The sequence below is a fragment of the Phascolarctos cinereus genome, unplaced genomic scaffold (assembly GCF_003287225.1).
Source record: "Phascolarctos cinereus isolate Bilbo 61053 unplaced genomic scaffold, phaCin_HiC Scaffold_538;HRSCAF=1163, whole genome shotgun sequence".
NCBI lineage: Eukaryota > Metazoa > Chordata > Mammalia > Diprotodontia > Phascolarctidae > Phascolarctos > Phascolarctos cinereus.
In genome coordinates, this window is record NW_027555889.1 from 3,128 (window position 1) to 26,263 (window position 23,136).

The following is a 23,136-nucleotide window of genomic DNA, read 5'->3' on the forward strand; positions in this document are numbered from 1 at the left end:
CCATGGTCAAGTGCGGAGTCCGCTCTGAAGCCTCCCAGGTCCGATCCCACAATGCGCCGCGGGCGGGGCGGCGGGGCGGCGGGATGCGGGGCGGGGCGGCTGTCCATCCATGGCGGCCAAGCTTTTCCTCTCTTGGGGGCGGGGCCGGGGCCAGGGCCAGGGCTAGGGAGCGTCCGGTAGGAGGAGCTCCGTTCTTCTCGCGGTATTTTGCGGGCGATCATCCCGGCTACCGGAGGCATCCTTGCGCGTGGGCCTCTGGCCTAAGTCTCGTCCGACCATCAAGCAAAGGGATAGGGCGGAGCAGGTTTGGGAACGCGACCGATAGGCGGCTTCCTGATGGGGCGCGTCCAATCGGCGCCCGGCTCTGCTGGGGTCGTAGCGAAGAGAACTAGGCGTCTAGTTAGGGGGATGGGAGGGTCACGTGAGGGGAGACAAAGCGTAGAGTGAATGACAGACGCGGGCCTCCCCTGGTGAGGACGCTCTCCTTATCCCGCTCTTCGCGTGACATGTTGGCGGGCGCGTCAGGAGTCACGAAGCTCCCACGCGTGGGAATCCCGGGCATGCTCCATCCTGCCATCCCACCCCCGTGACTTCGCGTCGGGGGAGGGGAGGGGCTGCGATTTCATCTGAGGAAAGACTGGCGCGTGTGGCTGAGCGGCCAGCAGAGGGCGATGTCCCTCCCACCCCCCTGCCCTGTTTTTGTGGGCACCCTAGGATAGGGTTGGTAGGGACCATCGAGGCTGACCCCCTGCCATCGGCCCCCACCCCTGATGCCGCCTACCCCGGGCGACATTTCTGGGAGGCTCCTCAGCAGCCCCCGAGCCAGGAGCAGGAGGAGCCTGCCCTCCCACGCCCGCCCGCAGGGGGCGCTGCCGCGGCCCGGACCCGCCCAGCACCTCCTCGAGTCCACCACGGGGGACGCCGTCCCGAGCCGCTCAGATGGGCGGGGACGAAGGAAAGCAGCCCTTCCCGACAGAGGTCGCCGTGAGGGAGGATGGCTGACGGCAGCGCCGCCGTAAGACGGGGATCGACGGTAAAGGAGGGACAACCCATCTGGCACCCACGCACACTGCAGACAGCCCGGGCCCCCGGGGAAGGTGGCCTTGCGTGAGGCGGAAATCTGCCCCGCCGCTACGCCCCATCTCCAGTCTCCAGGCCTTTGCACCTGCAGCGCTCTGCCTCTTCGCCGCCACCTCGTGGTCTCTCGAGATTGGGCCCAAAGTGGCCTTCCTCACACTCTAATATGTAGGCGCATACCCCATAGTAAGCACTTCCGAATCCGGGCTTTCACGCTTCCCGGACGGGACCCTTAGCAGGCTCCTGAACTCAGTTTACCCATCTCTACAATGAGGAAATAGAGTGTGGGGTGCCTGCCTCACATAGTTGTTCTAATCAGCCAGTGAGTTAAAGTCTGCAAAGAGTTTCATAAACCTTGTGCGAGGAGGCCTGCAGTCAGTTAATGCCATTAATAGTAAGCAGCAGGGGGCCTTCAGTGCCTCCAGCGTCTCCTCGGCAATCCGTGCCCCTCACGGCCGCCAGAGCGATTGCGGAGGCACAGATCTCACCATCGGCTGACCCCCCCCCCAGGCTCTCCCTTCTCCAGCCTCCCCAGGCCCCCAGGGCCTTCCCTCTAAGAGCACTGCCCAGGTACATAGTTATCCCCTGTCCGAAGGTGACCTCCTCCAGGGCCGGGACGTGTTTTTGCCCTTCTTTGTATCCCCGAGTTTAGCAGTGACTAGCACATAATGAATGGCCGTCAGCTGAGCATGGCACTGCCTTCTCAAGAAACCCGATGCTCCCCACTGCCCGTAGGACGGCTCCAGACTCTTCCACTTGGCACCAGAAGCCCCTCACAACCTCCCCGCTGTATCATACATCGCTCCCCTTTGTGCACACACACGCACCCACGTGTGCCTTGCTGTCCGCACCACAATCCATCTCAGCCTCCTGTCGCAAATCTGGAATGCTCTCTCCCGCCTCCCTTCTGGGGGGCTGTCTGGAGCACTCCCTCAGCCCAAGCCCAGCTCCCACATGAGGCCTCACCTCTGCAACAGAGGGCATTCTCCACTCCCCGTACTGTTTGTATCTCCAGTGCCTGGCCCACACTAGATGCTTGGTGATGTGTGGAAGATCACGGATGGCTCGTGATGATGTGCTGAGATGCAGAGGAAATCAGAGATTCCTGAAAGCACCCAAGTGCACAGTTGAATATTTCCCTCCTCTCCCCTGTGCCCTGCCCTGGAGTTCTGAAGGCATGAATGACGAACCAGTCAACAAGTCACCTCAGCCATTCTTCCTGGAGGGAGCATCTCAGTCTCCTCTCCTGCGGCCCCACCCACTCTCCCTGGAACTTCCCGGACTAGAGGGCCCCTCTCTGACCACCAGGTCCCTGGGGTGTTATCTCTGTTAGAACCTGGCATCGTCTTTGCTTTGGAGTCAGTGTCTGGCACAAAGGGAGCACTCCATGAATGAATGTGCTTTGGTCAGTCAGTTGTATTATGTATTATACAGGTGGGTGTTAAGGAAGCTGGGCTTTCATCTCCCACAAACAAACACTTAGACTTTGTGACCCTTCCTTGGAGGCCCGAGGCCGTCCTCCCCTGGTCATCAGACACTGGCTCAGGCAGCCACAAATGCTGTTTGCTTGGGGCTGGCCTCCATTCTGATAATGCAGACATCATCAGATGGCAGTTCTTCGACGCCCTTCGATCTGTCAGAGTTGCAGAGGAGACCTGGACACCCCGATGCCCCGATCTGCTCACAGCACACCCCGGAGAGGAAGCATCACACATGCAGTGAAGCTGACTGTAATACAGAGCTGCACACAAAGACAAGTCATTTGAGCAACAAGATATCGTTTTATTGTTTTCTCCATGAAAGAAGAACCGTCAAATAAAAATCCGAGATCTCCGATCTTGGAACTTAAATAGATAATCCTCCCTCTGAGGCAGCCTCTCTTTGGGAGCCTGGGTTCCGTCCAGAGGACGCTGTCTCCCAAGAACAAGCCTGGAAAACAGAAGAGAAGGCACCCGCCCATCTGAGGGCCACCTTTGCCTCCCTGAGACTAGAGATCAGACACAGAGCCACACCAGGAAAGCCTATGTCCTGCTGGTCCCAGAGCCGCGTGGACGCAGCCAGAGCGCATCTGTGCTCAGCGCTTGAAGTGTGACTTTTACCTAATACGGACTGGGTGCATCTTCCCCTAGGCATATCCCAAAACAAAACAGACAGCCCCTGGGCCCAGGGAGGAGAGTGTATTTCCTCTTGTGAAGTCCCTAGGCACCCCATCCCCCACTTCCCCGCACCAGCTGCTACCCCACTGAGCTGTGGCACAGGGGGCAGAAGTTATAGTTGCTGATCTCCTGGGCCAGGACACAGTGCTTGCACACGTTACACATCCAGAATTGGTACTCCATGATGGGGCTTCCCGTGGCCACACACGTCGGGAGCTTCCCTTCTCCACTGCAGGAAGGAGAGAAAAAAATCAGTCCCCAATTCTGAGCCTGAACCAGCCCCTTCTCCAGACCACTGAACGCTATGAGAGAACTGCGGAGATGAACTCTGGAGGAAATGTCTCCGACTCCTGGGGGCACCCGGGGGTCCCCGAGGGAGGCCCCACTCACCCCTCCAGGAGACTGTCCAGCTCTGACTTTTGTCCTTCGGGGTGTGCTTGGTGAAGATCTCCAGAGCCAGATCCTCGTACTGCTGCTTCTGCTCCAGGCTCAGGGTCTCCAAGGACTCCAGCTTGATGAAGGCTTTGGAGCAGGTCCCAAAGGCCCGGCTGGCACACCCACACAGAGCCAGCAGGGAGTAGATCTCCACGGCAGGATGATGTCCTCGTAGTCCCGCAGGTGGAGAGCTAGGAAGTCAACGCAGGTCTTTACGTGGTGGGTCCTTACAGGTGTGGCCCTGGACCCTGTCATGGGGCCTGGGGAAAGGCCACGGGGAACAAAGGTTGGGGGGAGGGGTCATGCTACTCATTTAAAGGCACCTTGGTAGGGGCAGCCAGCCCTGGAGTCAGGAGGACCTGAGTTCAAATCTGACCTCAGACAGTTGACACTTACTAGCTGTTTGACCCTGGGCAAGTCACTTAACCCCAAATGTCTCACCAGAAAGAAAAAAAAAAGAAAAATATAGCAGGATGGAGTTGTACCAAGCTAGACGAGTACGCGAGCACACGTGCACACACAGGACAAACATATGTTAGTGTTCTTTGTGCTGCTTAATCTTTCACTGCAGCAAAAGGAAACTTGACATATTTAACATGCACTTCCATATCACTGTGTTTGCCTGCAGTTGGAGGCCCCCTACCCATCTGCTAAAGTGCCAACAGACTCATTTCTGCCAGGGCGGCCACCAGGGAACCGATTCTTTGGCCAGTGAAGGTGACCCTTTAGGAAGCAAAGAGAATTCAAAATGGCTCCCAGCCCTGTCCCACCACAATCTCCCTTTGCAAGGACAGTAGCGGACAAGGGGGAGGTGGGCTCCACACACTGATCACACTGGTGTCATTCCAGAGAGGCAGCCCTTGTCCCCCCGCCAACAAATGGAGAAGGAAGGAAGGATATTCACAACTGTGAAGGAAACGTGGAACGTGAAGAAGGTGTGGACAGTAGGACAGTTCACAGCATCTCCTTGGAGGGGCAAATCAAGGACCTGTTTCACCACCCCCCCCAAAGGCAACAAGAACAGTCATTTCACTGAACCCTCACTCACCTCACCTTTCAGGGTTCAGGAGGGGCCGAAACAAAGAGGGTGCCCATGAGCAGAAATGCCAAGGACCCAGGAGCAGAGAAAAGTCTGCCAAGAATGTGGCAAAAGCCCTGGCCCATCCACACCACCCCTGGCTGGAACAGGAGGAATGGGAAAGCCATCTTGCTGTGCAAACAGCCGGAGGAGCCTCCTCCTCCCGGATCACAAAGAGCCTCTCTCCAACCCACTTCCTGGAGGGAGGAGCTGGGGCACAAGCCACAAACAGGAGGGAGAGGGAGGATGATAGGCTCAGGACTCCCCACCATCCAGAAAGGGTAGGACGTGGGATGTGGGGTAGAATCGAATCAGAGACAGCTGAACTGGAGTCGAGGGGAGACTCTAGCGTGCAGAGATCCAGCTCACGCACAAAACAAGGTAGACCAGCCTCGCAGACAGCACAACATCAGCTCGGTGCGAGGCCACCCCACAAAGAAAGGCCAAGTGTACAAGAATAAGGCAGGGCAGGATGGCCCGTCTGCGCAGGCACTCCGTGGGGGTTCTGGGCACCACATTTTGAAAGGACGCTGACAAAGCGGAGCGCATGCAGGCCCTGGGCAACTACAAATGTGAACGGTGGGGACGTGAGACCTGTTATTACATGGCAGAGACTGGCCATGTTCTGCTGGGCCCAAGGGCAGAACCAGGAACTGTGGGAGGAAGCTGTCCCAGAGGTGGGGTGGGCTGCCTGCGCAGGAAGTGAGCTCATCACTGGAGCTGGGGATTCCCTGTGGAGGTGCGTTGGACTAGATGACCAGGGAGGTCCCTTCCAACACTCAAATCCTCTGATTCTGAATCCAAGGTCAGCTTAGCTAAGCTTACTGAGGCTCATGCTGGAAAATAGGCAATAAAGGAATATTGTGGGTGGGGAGAGACTGAAATTACGAAAGACCTGAAGAGGAAGAGAACTTCGCTAAAGACCCTGAGGACAAGCAGACAAACCAACAGGAAAAATATTATTAAGAGACCAGAAGACGGGGGGCCGCTAGGTGGCGCAGTGGATAGAGCACTGGCCCTGAAGTCAGGAGGACCTGAGTTCAAATCTGGCCTCAGACATGTAACACTTACTGGCTGTGTGACCCTGGGTAAGTCACTTAACCCCAATTACCTAAAAAATAAAATAAAATAAAAAGAGATGGGCAGATGGCCCCCACATCCTGTACGTGAGTCCAGACATCTATGGATGAATACTGCAAGAAACCCCTGATGAGGCCGAGGACCCTGGGGACTGCCAAGAGTGTCCCCACAATGCCGTCCCTGAATGAATTAGGAGGGAAAGGAGGCTTGCGAGAGCAGAACTTATAGCTGGCACAGCAGAAGTAACTGGTGGAATGAAAAAACTGAATCCACGTTGGCAAACCTCACAAAAGGAACAAGAGAAAACAACAGATTAAGAATGCAAATACACAGAGGTGGTAGGTAGCCTGGAACTTTTAAATGTAAATGTGATCTCCATACAAGCAAAACATAATTGATCTCAGAGAGAGGATGTGTAGAAACAATTTAAGGATGACAGGTCTCCCAGAAGAACATGACAAGTAAAAAAAACTTGAATACTGTAATGCAAGAAATAATCTAAGAAAACTATCCAAAAATTCTGAACACACACAACACACACACGTACAACACACGAAATAACAACACAGCGTCAAGTGAAAGGACTCACAGACCACCTCCAGAAAAAGCCCTATGCTGCAAACTCCAAGACACGTTGCAGTTACATATAGCAATTCCAATGACAAACAATATATTCTGCAACTGACCAGGAGAAAAACCTTCAAATGTAAATGAGGAAACAAAACCTGAATAAAACAAGACTCCTTAATACCTGCCTGAAAGCAAAGAAGGTAATGGAATAATACGCTTTGACGACTCCACACTGCAACCCAGGCTGACCTACCTTACAAACCTCAGCCTAACAACCCATGAAAAAAGATGATTTTAAATAAAAAAGCAGGATTTGAAGTTTTCTTGCAAAGAAAACCAAATGTAAGCAGATTCTTTGCTTTGTGAAAACCCCAGACAACAGAAACACAAGAAGGCACAAATACAGCAACGAAGAAAGGTGCAGGTGAGTTGTCAGTAGGAGGGAATTAGCCACCGGCGGGACTGAGCTCCTGCTGCATTTCTCTGCTGCAGAGCTGAGCTCCGTAAAGCTGCCCGGCATCAGAACAGCCTCGTTCAAGGCCCATTCTCTTACGTAGGCAGGCCTTGGTGATTCACCTACGGTATATTATGGTGTAATCAAATTACTTATTTCACCAAATAAGATAAATAAGCACATGGAGGATGGATACACTGTCTTTCACAATCAGATGACCATCAAATCTTTAGGGTTTTTCATCTGGCTGCCTGCACGAGACAAGCCTCACTAGTCCACTCCTGTTTTCTGTCCTTGTCCCTAGCTGGCCCTGCCTCGCCACCAAATCTAGAGAATGGGCGCTCAAAGGATCACATACAAGGGCTTCCCAAGCACATTCTGCTCACCTGTTTTCAGAGCGGTGTCGACATAGCCCTCATACAGCTGCCTCTGTGCGAGGATGAAGAAGTGGTAAGCTTCGGCCCCTCTCCAGGCATTGTCTGTGAACCGATTAGCTGAAGACAGGACTTCCTCCTCGAGCAAGCCAGCTAAGGCTGAGGTAGCCTGCAAACAGAGGGCCTGACATTCGCCTCTAGGAACTAAGCCGGCCCCTTTCAAGGGCAGAAGGTAGACCGGGGCGTCTGAGCTTTTCTGGAATGAGCTAATCAGAAATCTCTGAGGACAGGCCAAATTTTTTGTTTGTTTGTTTGTTGGCTAGGCGATGGGGTTAAGTGACTTGCCCAGGGTCACACAGCTAGTAAGTGTTACGTGTCTGAGGCCAGATTTGAACTCAGGTCCTCCTGAATCCAGGGCCAGTGCTCCATCCACTGCGCCACCTAGCTGCCCCTAAATTTTTTAATGATAACAATGAATCCTCTTAGGCGCATGAATGTATGGAATTTTTAGCAGCAGTCCATCAGCCAGACAGTGCCAGGTCATAGTTTCTGAGGAACCTGACACAGCCCAGCTGAACTGTCTTGACATCAGCAGGGCCAAAGAAGTCAGGTTGTCTCAATTCTGAAACCAGGTTTCCAGCCCGACGGATGAGGCTCAACTGAGGTTTCCCAGGTTTCATGAAAGAGAAGCTAGGTTCACGGGGCCAAACCCTGTCTTCAGGTAGAGGAGGAGGGAAGGGAGTAAAGACTTACACAGTGCCCACTCTGTCTCATTTGATCCTCACAACAATCCTCTCGAGTAGCTGCTACCATTATTCCCATTCACAGAGGAAACAGGCTAAATGCCTCACTCGGAGTTAAAGAGTGTCTGAGGGTAGATTTGAACTCGGATCTCCTGACCCTAGGCCCAACACTCTAGGGACTGCGGCACCACCAATTGTCTTCCTCACCTACTCATCTACGTCTTAGCTAAGCAGTTGTGGTTTGGACTTAGTTTGGTTTTAATTTAGTTTTTTTTGTGGGAATGGGACATTGCTAAAGTAAAGTCTCAGGGTGGGTGGTACCTGAGGGGTCACATCAGAGACGTGCTGGGCACCAAGGGAAGAGAACACAGCCTTTCAGAAACTCCATTAAAAATAAAGTTTTCCATGATAACACATATTATGATCAATTGGTGTTAATTTTTAAAAATTTAAGTACATGTTTCAAAGGGATTTATTTGCTAAAATATGGTGTTTACACCCATGAAAATAAGAAACTCATTCTAAGAAAATGTAATTAAACTCCATTTAAAAAGCATACCCATTTCATCAATGATGTTCTTAAGGCCAATAAAGCAGTGAGGCAAGGACTGTCCCCCCCCATAAATGCTGATCTACCCTCTCAGTCTCGGCCCAAAGCCCAACGTCAATGGCAGGAGGAGGGAAGCCCAGAAGAGGGTAGGAGCTCTCACCTCTGAACTCTTCCCTTTAACCTTTCCCCGCTGGGCGTTCTTCATCTGCTCGTGGTACTGCTCTATGAGCAGAGCCGACAGCACGTACAGCTTCTTCACTCGCAAAGGCTTGGACCTTTTCTTGGCTTCTTCATCCGCAATCTTAGAACAGACAATCAGGGCAGCAGCCCACCCTGGCTCCCCAGGAGCTCCCCCACCGAAGGCCCCACACACAAGGTCCCGAGTTACGTCAGCTGCCCCATAACTAAAGGAGGAACACTTGCATGGGGTGACCAGGGAGCGTCCTCCTCCTGCCAAGTCAGCTGAGCCCTCATCCAGCCTCCGCCGCGTGGACGAGGAAGCTGGCTCCAAGAACAAAGGGCCTCCCCCTCCCCAGCCCGCTATGACCCTCGATGCACTCCCTAACAGGGAGCGGCCGTACCTTGAACATGAGTTTAGCGGCGTCAAAGAAGTAATTGGCTTTCCGGTAGAGCTCGATGGCGTCCAGAGTCTTGTTCTTCTCCAGCAGGTGAGCCGCATAACGAGCCAGCAAGGAGCCGATTTCCTTCATGCTGTGATTTTTAGCCAGCTCGACGGCTTTGTTCCACTGAGGACACACAAGAGAACCCACAACGTGCAGTTTTCCAGCCAAGCACAGAAAACCAACACAGATGTTAAAGAGACAGAGGCTGTGATGCCAGCACCTGGCTAACCCAGGCCACGGGGAAATGACGGACTGCTGGCCTGGAGCTGACGTGCCACACCCACAAAAGTACCGTGAGTCCTGTAGATGGAAGCTGCACTACGGCCGTGGAGGCTCCACATTTCCAGGCACACTCAACCAGCACCAAACACAAGAAAACAAAAATGCATTTTCCCACAGTCAAGCAAAGGTGCTGTTTCAGATCGGGACCATGCACAGCTCATCCACTATTTTCACAAAGGCAGCAGCACTTTCTTCTTCACAAAATGTATTTCACCGGATGCTCCTACTCTGCAGGCTGGTAAGAGGCCCTTCCTATCCTAACTGAGCATTTTCATTTATCTCATTCCATATCTTTCTACAATATCAATTAGACACACCAGGAAGGGAAGAGGAACAGCTAAGTCCAAAGAAATCTAAGGTACGTCCACGCGGTTCCTTCCCCTGGCTGTGACCAAAAAAAAAGACAAACAAACTCCTAATAAAACGTAGGGAATGATGAGATGATTTCTGCACACAAAGCTGCCAGACTAACCTTCAGTCCAACTCAACAAGCCTTCTATATGTCAAGAACCAGGCTAGGAGCCAGAGACCCAGGACCTGCCCTCGGGGTGCTTACATTCTATGTGGGAGAAAGAATATGTACCCAGAAGAGTAAAGACAGAAGAGCCAGGAAATAAGCGCAAAGCCGTCTCAGGGTCAAGAAAAGGACTCTTGTGGGAATGAAGACAGGCTCCTCAAAACAAAGAGGACAAGGCTGCCTGTGCTGACCGTCGGCTTCCTGAGCCCCGGGTACCACCCCACATACACACACACACACACACACACAAGCAGACACGTGCGTGTGCACACACACACACACACACACACACACACACACACACACACACACAGCCTGGGGGAATGGGAGAGAACCTCCTGGATCTTATCTGGAGAGAGAGGAGAATGGCCCCCAAGAGTCTCCCTGGCCCGCAGTAAAGGCCTCTCCCTGCCACCTCATGGGGCTGTAGCTCATGTAGCTCTGCAAAGCTCCTACTGAGCGCATGCCTGGCACACAGCAGGTGCTTAACAAACAGGGCTTCCCTTTTCCTGCCCCCAGGTTACTCCCCCTGGACCACACACACACACACCCTGACTCTGCACACCACGCCACCCTCTAGCTCCCTCCAAACCTGCCACAGCCTCCTCACAATCAAACCAGAGGACCGACAGCCACCCTCCTAAGCTCCACCTGCTCTAGGAAGGTGAGTGGAGTGGCACGAAGGGCTGAGGTGCTGCGCAGGCAGCTCGATGCCTCACCTGGTTCAGGTGCACGCACGTGTCCACAGCGGCTTTGGGTTGGTTGCACTTCAAAAAGGCGGCCACAGCCTGCTCACACATCCCGACCCTCACCAACATCTGGGCAATCTCCTGTAACAATGACAGAAACTGGGATCTGGCCAGGAGTCACCTGACCAGGTCCCAGAGGACTTTTCTGCAAGCCGCCATCTTTCCATCACCCCGGGATGGACCCCGCTGACCGCGGCCCTGTCCTTAAGCAGAACCGGGAGTGCTCTTTGCTCATTCACTCTAAGCTGTCTACACAGCTCAGGGATCGTCCATTTAGAGATGGAAGTGATCCCACCCTCTACTGACTCCCATTTTACAGAAGAAGAAACAGAGGGCAAAGGTGAGGCGCTCTGTACAAGGTCCCCAGGTTGAAGCCAGGACGCTGCCAGCTCTGCCCCGTGGTGCCTACCCTTCCTTCCCCTCCGCAGTGCATGGAACTTGGGTCTCTTCACTCGCTCTTGGTGATCAATAATGGGAGGTGGGAAGCCTCGAAGGCACACTCTAGAGAGCTTAGCCACACTGGACACTTGGCTCCAGCCTGGGTGGCAAGCACAAAGGTCTAGATCACAAGGAAAAGGACGGCCGCTCCCGCTGCTTGGCTGACCTTCCCATTTCCATGACAAGCATCCTGTGCGTCTCCATGATGCAACCCTGAACCACCCTGCCCCTTTCTGCCTCAGTTCCACACACACACCTGCCCAGATCCCCAGACCCAGACAAGGTTCCCAGAGGCCAAGAGGTCACGGAGGGACAGCTGCAAGCAACCCCTCCCTCAAAGGAATACCTGCTCTGCAAAGCCATGGTGTGTGCTCGGACAGTGTCTGATGCCAAGACCCCTCACTCCCCCGGACTGACCCCTGAAGTCCTGTGCTCTGACCCCTGGGGTGGAAGGAGAGGTCCTGGGGCCAGAATCAAGGCTCCAAAGTTCTTCTACCTGGCAAAGTGCCCTTCTCCCAGGGCAAGGACATCAGCAAAGTGCCTGCACCCCATCTGAAAACACTCACAGGAAGAAGTTTGTTGTTTTCTGGCAGGGAATTGGCCAGGTTCTCGAGACCCTCGTAGTCTTCCAACATGTAGTAACACTCGGCCAAGCGCTCCTGGTTTCGACCTTGCACGTAATACTGTACGGCATTCAACCTGTGCAGACAAAGAGTGTGACGGACCACGGCTGGGCACTGCCGTCCTCCATGCTAGCACGACCAGCTGGGAGCCCTCGCTAGTCAGAGTGGGTCATCCGCCTCGCTCCCCCACCAGGCCGGGAGTGCTCTCTTCACCTCTATTCTCCACACCGGCCCCTAAAGATGAGGGCATGGTACAAAGTCCTCAAAAAGGACATGGTTGGGGATCTCCAGAAGGAAAGTCCACCTTCTCCTGGTTACAAATGAATCCCACAAGGAAAGGTTGCTCTGAGGCATCAAGGGCCTCAGACCAGGGCGAAGGGAGGGAGAAGCTGCCTGGGCCTCCAGCTCAGCCCAGGCTTCCAAAACTCCTGAGCTTTTGCAAACACCTGCGGCCCCAAGGCTGGGACTAGCCGAGTCATGCAGCTCCTTCCTTTGTGTTAAGTCATGTGCCGATATGGGCTTGTCAAAGGGAAAGGAAAGCCCCACTTTACAGATGAGGACATTGAGGCAGAAACCAGTTCCTGCCCCCAGGGCCTGCCCTGTGGCACCCCTAGTGGCCTTGACACATCCTCCAAAGGCAGCAGCAACCATCGCCCGCCTCTGGGCACCATACACACACATGGGCAGGTCCAGACAGGTACCATTTTTGTCGATCAGCAAAGTAGTCTCCAATGGCATTGTGGGCTTGCTCAAGGAGGCTGTCGTCAGCATCACCAGATCCCGTCTTCAGTAACTGCAGCACCCGGAACCAGTCTCCCAATTTCAATCGAAGGCCGATGGCCAGGTCCCTACAGACGACAGGAAGACATGGGGTAGACCCTAAAACCTCAGCAGGGCCTCAGAAGCGCATTACCACAGGCCTTCTAATCCTGAGCAGCGGGTAGGACACCTACAGAACAAGATTTCTGCTGTCCCTCCTTGGTAAAGGTCTATGATCTTACTTTGGAAAAGATAATGTTCAGTGTGCCTTCCATCTACCCTCTACAGAGGACACAGAGGTATCTGGTGACTGAAATGAGGTCTCCCCGCTGGATTATGAGCGTGAGGCCCAGAGCTGTTTTTACCTTTCTCTGTATCTTCAGGACTTAGCACAGTACCTGCACACACTAGGTGCTTACTAAATGCATTCTGATTGGTTGCATCAGACATCCCTCTTTCTGGATTTCAAACAACATTGACTAAGGATAAGGGCAGTTTACACCCATAAAGACAGCTGTTTCACAAATCTGATGTATTAATGGTCAAATCTAACCTGAGCTGTACAAATACAACATAGGACATGGGTGGGAAGCCCGCGGCCTCGAGGTCACATGTGTCCCTCGAGGTCCTCGGGTGCGGCCTTTTGATTGAGTCCAAGTTTTACAGAACCAATCCTTTTATGAAGAGGATTTCTGTGAACTTTGGACTCAATCAAAGGGCTGCACTTGAGGACCTAGAAGGTAGAAGGCCACATATGGCCTCGAGGCTGCAGGTTCTCCGCCCCTGATTCTTGCTTGTTTGGGGGGTTTCTGCCCTACATGGATAAGAAGAAGAGAGGCGAGAGCCAAGGAACAGAATAGTCACTCATCCAACTGCCAAAAACGGAGTTAAAAAACACAAATAAGTGTCGAAGGGAGTCTCTTTGATTCTGCAGTAATTCCTCTTTTTTTTACTGTGTACGGACATAAACGAGACCCAAGACCTTGCACGGTCTGCTGAGGGAGACAAAGCTTGCTCAAAATGGCAGCCTCAGAGCGAGGTCACTTAGCACTGAGCAGAGCACACAGTAAGCACCTAATGAATGCTCCACACAGGAACAGGAATTCCATGGACGACACCTCAGACCGCCAGCCATCCGGCCTCTGGTTGCAGCCCTCCCACCAGGGAGGAATGCCCTCTTTTGGCCTCTTGGCAGCGCCCTATCCTGGCTCTCTGGCTTTCCGGACAGGCAAGACACTCAAATGCTTCTTCCACAAAGAACCTGCCAACCCTGGAAAAACAGAGGCCACGTCCTCGCAGGCGCCTGTGAACACCAGTTGTGTGACTCATAAAGGGCATGACCTGGGACGGCTCCGTGGATGGAGCCCACTAACACCCCGACAGCTTTCCTCACAAACCTCTATTAAATCGATTCCACCCTTCAAAGGGGAAACAGGCCACGTGAGGCACAGAGCTGCAGTCTCACAGTTCTGCTTTGTCTACAGAGATGACCTTTTAACTTAATGCTGAGTTCAGACTTTTTAACAAGGTAGCTCAGCACAAGGCCTCGGGGGCCTTGGGGGGGGAGGGGCAGCGGCCTATGGGGAGGCTGCTTCCCAAGACCTAGGGAGGCGGCTAGGAAGGGTCTGGAAGCAGGGAGTGACACAGGCAGATGCAAGCCTGAAGACTCCTCGGGCAGCGCACACAGGACAGACTGAAAGGGAAGAGGGCGCAGGCACCAGAGAGCGGCCAGGGATGTGCCTGCCACGCACGGCCTCACCCCGATGTACCAAGTCCATGGGCATCTCTGCTCAGACCCTGCCGGGGGCAGGCCGCTGCCAGCTCACCTTCTATCCATGTCCAGGTACATTCTCTCCGCCTCCTCAAACCGGCCAAAGTAGGCTGCCACCTCGCACTGCTTCATGGACTCGCTCTGCAGGTTGCCAAGCCGCTTCACAAACTTGATGCCCTGGTAATCCTTGCAGCGCACGAAGGCCTGCTCGGCCGTCTGCAGGTCCAGCTTCTGAAGGGCGGCTTCCGCCAGCAGGCGCCTGCTCGGAAACACAGAGATGGAGTCCTGACCCATCTGCTTCTAGTGCAGGGAGGCAGAGCGGGCTTTGCCCCATCTCTAGCATAGATGAGCTTGGGCCTGGAACCAGAAAGCCTGGTTCGGACCAGGCAGCCTCAGTCTCCTCATCTCTAACACTGGGACGCCCATCCTCCCAGGACCTCCCCCACCCCCCAGGCCATTGGAGGCTTGAATGAGATGGTACACGATGGGGCTTCACTGGAAGGACTCCCACCTAGTGCTGCCCAAAGCCCATCTAGAAAAGGAAGAAGAGTCAAGAACCAAAGGGCCGGGCCCGCCCCCACTGCAGACACTGAGGAAGCCGAGAGCTGGGCTGAGTTCTTACCATAGCCGGGGATGGGGATTGTCCTCAATGAACTGGGAAGCATCATCAATGCCGACCTTCTCAATCAACGCTCGACTGTCTCGCAGGGATCGGATCTCAAAGTTAATGATATAATCCTTATTAGGGTGTTCAGGGTTCTAGAATGACAAAATGAAACCAGAAATTCCCAAGCACTTCCTTAAAACATACCTACACCTGGTCTTTTTAACAAGGAAAGGTGATCCCTGCAGAGAGGCCCAGGGAAGGGGAGGGAATGGCCTATTCAGCCACTGACCCTCTGAGACTTGTCCAAAGTGAACATGAAGCTGGGGGGAGGAGGAGGATCGGCCCTGCAGCAAGATCACCGGTCCTCTAGACCCCCACCCAGCAACAGCCACCAGGACCAAAGTGCCCCTAAAGACCCTTCTGCTGGCAGAGGTGACAGTCCCCAGGGTCAGAGCCCAGGGGAGGGTTCTGAGGGCAAACCCTGCAGCAATAAGCCCCCCACCCCGGACACCAGGAGAACTTCCACTGAGGCACCCTGGGTGGTGCTAGGGGCCTCAGAGAACACCCAGAAGCAGAAGGGACAACTTAAAGGTACTGGAAGGGAAGCAAGGAGTCATGCACTACATCTCAAGCAGGAGAGTGGACTCCAGCTCTCCATGTGACCCTTTTCTTCAGCCAAACAGTGAGTTGAGAAGTAAAACAAGAAAAGGGCATTACCTTTAGTATTTCATCCAAGAGAACCGATTTAATTTCCAAATCTTCAAAGTTACAAATGTATCCAGAAGTCTGAATGGGTTCCTTTAAAAGACAAACCAATCTTATTTTTTATTTATACAAAGTCTTCCTCATGTCTAGTTAGGCATCTAAGCTTCCTCTGCTTAAAACAGCAATCTGAAGGCTTTTCACAGGCTCTCCTCTAACAGAAGGGATGTCGCTTTGCACGAGGACACGTCGGCCAATCAAAGATGTCAAATACGATGCTGGAGTGACACAGAACTCCACGTGTAAGAGAAAGACTAACAAACACCGTGAGCAACTGTGGCCACAAGTGTGCTTCCAAAAACCTGTCCTGTGCTAGGCTCTAAAGCTGAGAATCACAATGACGCGGCCCTGGGGCAACAGCTTCGTTATCCTAGAAGCTGATACAACATCAGAACAGGTTCAGATGATCAAAAGAACAGTAACCAGAAAGAAAGGGGCAACAGGTTCATCTCTGAGAGTCAGCCCTTTGGAATGAACAAAGGTAAAAACTGCCAGAACCGTGAGGAAAAAAGCTATCAAACCTAACTGGAGCTAAGTGGCCCCAGAGGGCGAGGCTGGAGCTGGGCTTGGCTCTGCGGGCTCTCTGACCAGGAGAGAACGGGAACGGCAGAGTTCTACTGGGTCCAAGCTTTTCACCCAAATCATAAAACCCATTCAAGTGGCTGCATTCTCTGAGAAAACATTACCAGACGCCAACATTTCTCCTAAAAGCGACCAGACAATAACAAGACAGAAATGTGTGAACAGGAATGAATCTCCTCAGAGAAAAAGGAAAAGAAAGCACTTAGAGGCAGCTAGCGCTCTCCGGGAGCCGCAGGACACCAGCTGGTGATGTGACCACACATCTGTCCCCGGCCCATTTTTACTGTGGGCTCAATGCTGACAAAAGAAAGAGACAAGTAGGAGATAACAAACTTAAAACCTGGGAAAGCACGAAGGGAGAAGAGCGGTTTTGGCTGGAATTCATGGCCACTCATGACATGAAAGAGAGGAGAGCACACCCTTCACCGAGCCTGGAAGGAGAGGAAGAAGGGCTGCCAGAACACAGACTCCAAGGCTGCCTGACGTCAGGAGTCCTCCTGTGGGATGACTGAGCCAAGGCCCGGGACCACCCGATGATATCTCCCACCCCCCACCCCCTGGTTCACGAGGCTGTTTCACAAAAAGAAGAAGCGAGCTAAGTCAGGATCCAAAAGCAGTGGCCGCAGGGCCCAGGGAAACCCAAGCAAGGCGCCGCAGCCAGAGGAGCGCCTGGAGGGAGCCTGGAGAAGGAGCAGGCCAAGCCGGAGCCGCAGGGCACAGGGAAACCCAAGCAAGGCCCCGCAGCCAGAGGAGTGCCTGGAGGGAGCCTGGAGAAGGAGCAGGCCAGCCGGAGCCGCAGGGCACAGGGAAACCCAAGCAAGGCCCCGCAGCCAGAGGAGTGCCTGGAGGGAGCCTGGAGAAGGAGCAGGCCGAGCCGGAGCTGCAGGCCCAGGGAAACCCAAGTAAGGCCCCGCAGCCAGATGAGCGCCTGGAAGGAGCCTGGAGAAGGAGCAGGCCAAGCCGAAGCCGCAGGGAAGATTTCAGCACGATGCCACAAGGTCTACAACGTCCTCACAAGTCCTTCAAGAAAAATAAACTCCTTGCCCTCAATCCTCAATGGAAATGTCCTTGTCAGCAAAAAAAGAGCTGGGAGACAGAGTGCCACCCACAAAGTTTCATGGGCAAATCAAAGAAAGGTGTGAGCCTGGAATTTGTGGCTAACCTCTAAAATTTTCAAGAAAAAATGCTTCATCTCGTGGTCAGAAAGGGCACAGCACGGGCTTTCACAGGCCGCCGAGAAGAGGCCTGTTTAAAAGCATGTCCTCAGAATGTCAACAAGCAGGTAGAGGGACGGATTCCAGAGGACGTGAGCCCCACTGCCCACTGAACACCCACAGCCTCGGCCTTTGCTAAGGAACGGGAGGCTCCAGAGAGAAGTCCAGACAGCGGTCAAGCTCCCGGAAACCCACCTCCCTCTAAAACTAACTCAAGCCAAACAGTAAGGGAGCCAGGCCCAGAACAGAAGCTCATGCCCCTAGAAGTGGCCTTTTCTATTCAAGCTTCCTGAGAAACAATCTTCCACCAGGAGAACATTTCACTCAGCACTGACTGCTTCTGTGTGTGTGTGTGCATGTGTGTGTGCATGTGTGTGTGTGTGTGCATGCGTGTGTACATGCATTTGCATGCACGGGAAGGAATGGGTGAGTATGAGACACACACACCCCATTCTGTGCAGCCTGGCACACCCACAAGCATCTGACCACACTGACCGGAAGATGGGGTGCAGAGCCCACCCAACCGGAAGGGACACTGGACGTACAAGTCCGCCTCCACAGCCACCTCACCCCCCTTTGCCCTAATGCCCCTGCCATGAGTCTCCAGGAGGTAGCACCACGTCCAGCAGCCCCAAGGTATGGATGCCCTCAGCCCTGGGCCTTCCCAGTTCAGCTGCAGTGCTGCTGCTCAAGGTCTAAACAGTACAGAGGCTGGCTTCAAGCTTAAAACAAGCCTCAGAGGGAAATCACAACATGAGGCCTTTTATCAAGTCCAGATCACTCTGACCCAAGCAGGTCTCAGCGGGCGATATGTGGGAGAAGTAAGGGCATTCCGCTCAGGGTTTGGTGGAGAAGCCACAAGGGGGCTCCCGTCTCCAGGCAGCCCCTGATTCTCAGTGCCAGGGTCGGAGCTGAGGAGCCCCTCCAGACTGGCCCATCATCCAACTATTTAGCTCACCTGTGTCCCACTGTGCTGGGGAAGGCCCCCTCCCCCCTCTGTCCCAGGAGCAGCAAGCTCCTCCTCACACCTGGCCTGAATCGGCCTCACTGCAGCTTCCGGACTAGCTCTGCCCACAGAGCCAAGCATGACGGGTCTGGACGGCTCCTGAGGACCCGGGAGATAAGGCAGCCCTGCCCTCCGCGGGGCAGCGGTTCCCTGTGCCAGTGGGGATTAGCTCGGCTAGGCCTGCTCTGCTCATCGATAAACAGGGAACAGATGAGAGTGAGGGGGCAGGGGGGACAAGCGGGGAGCCGAGGATGCTGTAACCAAGGACTCCACGAGCTTCGGCCAAGTGCCAGTGACAGGCCAGGCACGGCCAGACAGCCAAAGGGGTGACAGCCTGAGTACAGGTGTCTCTGAGGACAATTTAACAGGGACTCCCAATCCACCAAGAGGGTAGGTTTTTCATCCCAGCCCCATCGATCGCACCTCTATCTTCAGAGCTCCTGTCTTTTCTTCCTTTTAATTTAAGTCTCTGCAATTAACCAAAAACTACTTTCTCCCCCTCCCACAGCCCCTAATATTGGAAAGAAAAAGACCAAAACCAAAACTCTGGGAACAAATACTCATAGTCAAGCCCGACAAATGACTTCCACTGACTGTCTCCACAACACGCAGGTCTCAGCCTGCCTCGGGGCCCAGGGCTTCTCTGTCACGAGGTGGACCACAGTCACATGTTTACTGCAGGTCCTTTCAGAGAAAGTCAGGAATGTCCAAAGGAATTAAAAGTAGGTGCCCCCCAAAATAACACACAGCAGGACAACATAATGGGAGAGAGCATCCGCACGAAACCGAACACTGCGTGCGTTGCTATGACTACACACAGCCCTGGGAGGAGCCGGGAAAACACATCCTCCTTCACCGATGGGGCAGGGACCAGGCTCAGTGATGCCTGTGTCACAAGAAAAGGGGAGGAGGAAGAGACAGCATCAGAAGGAAAAGCCATTCTAAAAGCATGCAGACGCACGCCCATAAATTACAGGGACGCGTTCTCTATCTGTGCTTAGGAACCCCAGCCTCGGAGCGCCCGGCAACGCGCCCAGGCTCCAGCCTCCCCCCCAGTCCTCGCTTTTACCTCGGGATCCAGGTTTCTGAACACATACATCCTTGTCTTCTCCATCATTGCCAACAAGTCTGGATTGTCTTTGGCCCATTTCATATCCCAGACATCTTTACGCTCCAGCTTCAACAGCTCGCCTATTGTCTGCTGCCCCGTGCTGTCTGTCACGCGAGCGTCCAAGTCAAAGAAGGTCAGGACACCAGAAATGTCTATGACAGCAAGACGGCTGAGAATTTGGGAAGGAAGAGAAAATGCCATTGGAAGATGATCAGCGGCACTTACAAAAAGGATCAGCCATCATTCGTCAGAAAAACACACAGACAGAAAACTCAAGAAGGCAAAGGAGCTCTACCATGATCAGTGGCTTCCCAACACCAACTTTCATGAATAGGAGTTAAAGAACTTAGCTAAATGTTGTTCAGAGTCCACAATTATTCCACTTATAAAACCAAATTCCTTTAGTGATAAATGAGTACAGAGACAAGAACAATGAACACAAAAAGGCAAAAGTTATCTTGCAGTTCCTGAAATAATGCTCAGAGCCCACATTTTACATCAGAATAGATATCGCAAACAAAAGAGGGATCTATACAAAATGCGATATGGACCCACCCTGTACATTACCACTAGACTAGAACTGTATTATCTGCATAAAACATGTGCCTTTCACATCTTTAAAAATGATTCCAACTCTCTTCAATGACAGGATTCTTTCCAAGTCACACTTTTTTTGGAAATGGCTAAAAATCCTTACCTGGAGTTGCAATTCAAAGACAACTGGTAAGCTCGACAGGGCAGGGAATACTTTTGAATCAGACCAACATTAGGAAGACTGTATCTCTGAACGGTGCCAGATTCACGCCCCTGAAAAATTAGGGAGAGAGGTTTTGTTTACCGGTCTCCACAATCTGTGGTGTCTCATCTACACCTTTTTCTATGTTTACATAATTAAAAAGCGTCTCGACCTCAAAGACCTGAATGAGTGAAAAGCGGCTCCCACCTCCAGTGACCGGGAGAGCATTAGGAAAGATCTCATACAAGAACCCTGTGAAGGAACCAGCCTAGGCCAGAGATGGAGCCTCAGGGGCAGCAAAACCAGTCTGACTAGAGTGTGGGAGATGAGGAAGGAGGGGCGCCGGAGAGAGAGTGTGGATGCAGGCCAGCTGCAGACTTCAGAGCCAATCTGAGAGGTAAGTAAATGGGTGATAAATTAAGAAAGAAGATATGGGTTCTAGTCCTGCTTTTATCACTGGCTTCACTGCATGGCCATAGAGAAGTCCCTTCTACCCTCTGGGTCTCACTTTTCTCCTAGGAGAAATGAAGACTGTTTGTCCTCAAGTCTGACTTCCCTGGGTCTCAGTTTCCCCATGTGTCAAATGAGGGGCTGGACTAGATATGGCCTTTGAGGTCCCTTCCAGCTTGAAATCAAATGAGATAATATTGGTAATGCAAACAGTAGGTGCTTAATAAATGAAGACTAATGCGCAAGGGAGTGACGCGGCCAGACCTCTGCTGCTGTCGCTGTTGCTGTTCGGTCATTTCCATCATGTCTGGCTCCCCATGAGCCCATCTGGGGTGTTCTTGGCAGCGGTACTGGAGCAGTCTGCCATGTCCTTCTCCAGCTCATTTTACAGATGAGGAAACTGAGGCAAACAGGGTGAAGTGACTTGCCCAGGGTCACAGCTAATCAATATCTCAGATCAAATTCGAACTCGGGTCCTCCTAACTCCAGGCCCAGCACTCTAACCACTGTGCCACCTAGCTGCGCCCTTGGTTTACTTGCCATATAGCTAATTCTGCCCAAATGTCCCAAGGAGACAGAAAACTCATTGGGATACAAAGATTAAATCACATTATCAGAAGACTGTTTTTAAAAGTTAAGCAAGCCTGACCGTACTTGAACTACACTGTAACTGAGTTCCATACGTGCAAAAAATTCACATTCAGTTAACTCTGAGGACATTAAAGATTGGGGAAACACTCATTTCTCAAGTTAATGTGTTAAATACAGTAGCCCAGTGAGTCCATTTCAAAGATCAGAAAAAGGCAAACACTAGCTTGCCAACAGTCTCCCGATCTTTCCGAGTGACATCTTTTCCTATGTCGTGACATAATTAAGCACAGTAATAACAGCTGCCAGTTGGGCAGCACTTTACAGAGTTTACAAAGCCCTCCATGCAGATCACTTCATATAACGACCATAAGTCTGCTGCCTTTACATAAATGACTCCATCTTGTATTCGGCTGCCGTTTTGGGCAGAAGCATTTTGATGTATTTTTCAATATTAAGAGAAGGACCTGTGTGGTATAATTTGGTAAACAGCATGTCTGTTCATAAATAAATAATAAACTGAAGGGACCCTCAGACAGAACTGACCATCAGTGGGAAATTTTGGTAAATCACCTTGTTATTACCTTGGATCATAAGGTACCAATCAAATTAATTGGTAAACAAATCACTGGTCACCAGTCAGAACCAGAATATAACCAGTACTTGGGTGTAACCAACACTTGGGTACAAAAGTAATGTCCACAGCAAGAACTATTAACAACCCACCACAGGCACCAATCTTCAGGCCGTTCTGAGGGCAGGACTAGGGCTGGCTCCTGCATTCCCACTCCCACTTGATGACTTGTGGGCAGAGGTGATTGATGGGGACTCACCAACTCGTCAGAACACTACCTCAGAGGGCAGAGGTGGAACCCTGCCATTGAATACTGGAAGGAGAGCCACTTAGCTGGAACCCTAGGAATCAGAATGGCAGTGCGTTTCTAGTGGAGTTGATGTTTTTGTGGTCTAGGAGATGATTACAAACTAATGTTTGTATACTTTTGATTAATACAGTTTGACTGCATTGCATGAGGACTGTAAATCTGATTCATTGTTAGTCAGCAAGTATAACAGTAAGCTGGTTTAACACAGACCCTAAGGCTCCTGCCACACCTCACTCACATTAGGTTTCTGTTACATCTCCCTTGACCCTTGAAATATTCCAGCGAGGGAGGCACAGAAAAGGAAACTGAGGCACTTCTCAGTGACGTCACTTGACTGCAATGACACTGATGGTAGGTGCCAGGGCAGAATTCAAAGGCAGGTCTTTCCTAACTCTTTTTGCCATAGCACAGAGACTGACTGAACCCGGACAAGCAGCTAGGCCAGGGTCTCCAGTACAATGCAGCCACCTACAGTGGGGAAGCAAGCAGTCTTTGTGAACTCCTTTCCTTCCTGTCTATACCAGGCTCCTTGGAGCCACCCAAAGGGGCCAGTTCCTCTCTCTTCTATCCTCCTAAGGGACCGCCAGGGCAACAGATTTGGAGGCAGCTGTTTTGACAACCATTGTCTAACCTGCAAGACACATTTTCAAACTCTGAGTCCATCTCTTGATGGATAATGAGAACATATTATGGTGCTAGGCTTTTGGCTAGGCTAGGCTTTTTTTTTACTTTACTTTACTTTTATGATTGAAACAAATTATTCACAAAATAAAATGTTCATCACTTACCACAATCAGTGTCTTATCAGATGCTGTTATAGCACAAATGGGATCCCCAGTTCCCTAAAATCCAAAAGAATACTATGATTCATTGATTCAATCAACAAATATTTATTAAGCACTTACAAGGATGAATAA

General features: G+C 52.3%; 1 protein-coding gene across 1 annotated transcript; it reads right to left on the reverse strand.

The window, feature by feature from the left end:
• Positions 1-2,838: 2,838 nt before the first annotated feature.
• Positions 2,839-23,061, reverse strand: LOC110204520 (WD repeat-containing protein 35-like; the record flags this gene model as incomplete). The annotated part of the gene is given in 16 exon segments (XM_020980707.2): positions 2,839-3,462; positions 3,624-3,654; positions 3,657-3,830; positions 3,833-3,859; positions 7,237-7,393; positions 8,678-8,818; positions 9,099-9,263; positions 10,659-10,769; positions 11,693-11,825; positions 12,451-12,597; positions 14,335-14,538; positions 14,902-15,038; positions 15,604-15,684; positions 19,520-19,730; positions 20,259-20,368; positions 23,008-23,061. Coding segments are annotated over 16 exon segments (2,034 nt in total), but the record flags the coding sequence as incomplete, so codon positions are not given.
• Positions 23,062-23,136: the final 75 nt, after the last annotated feature.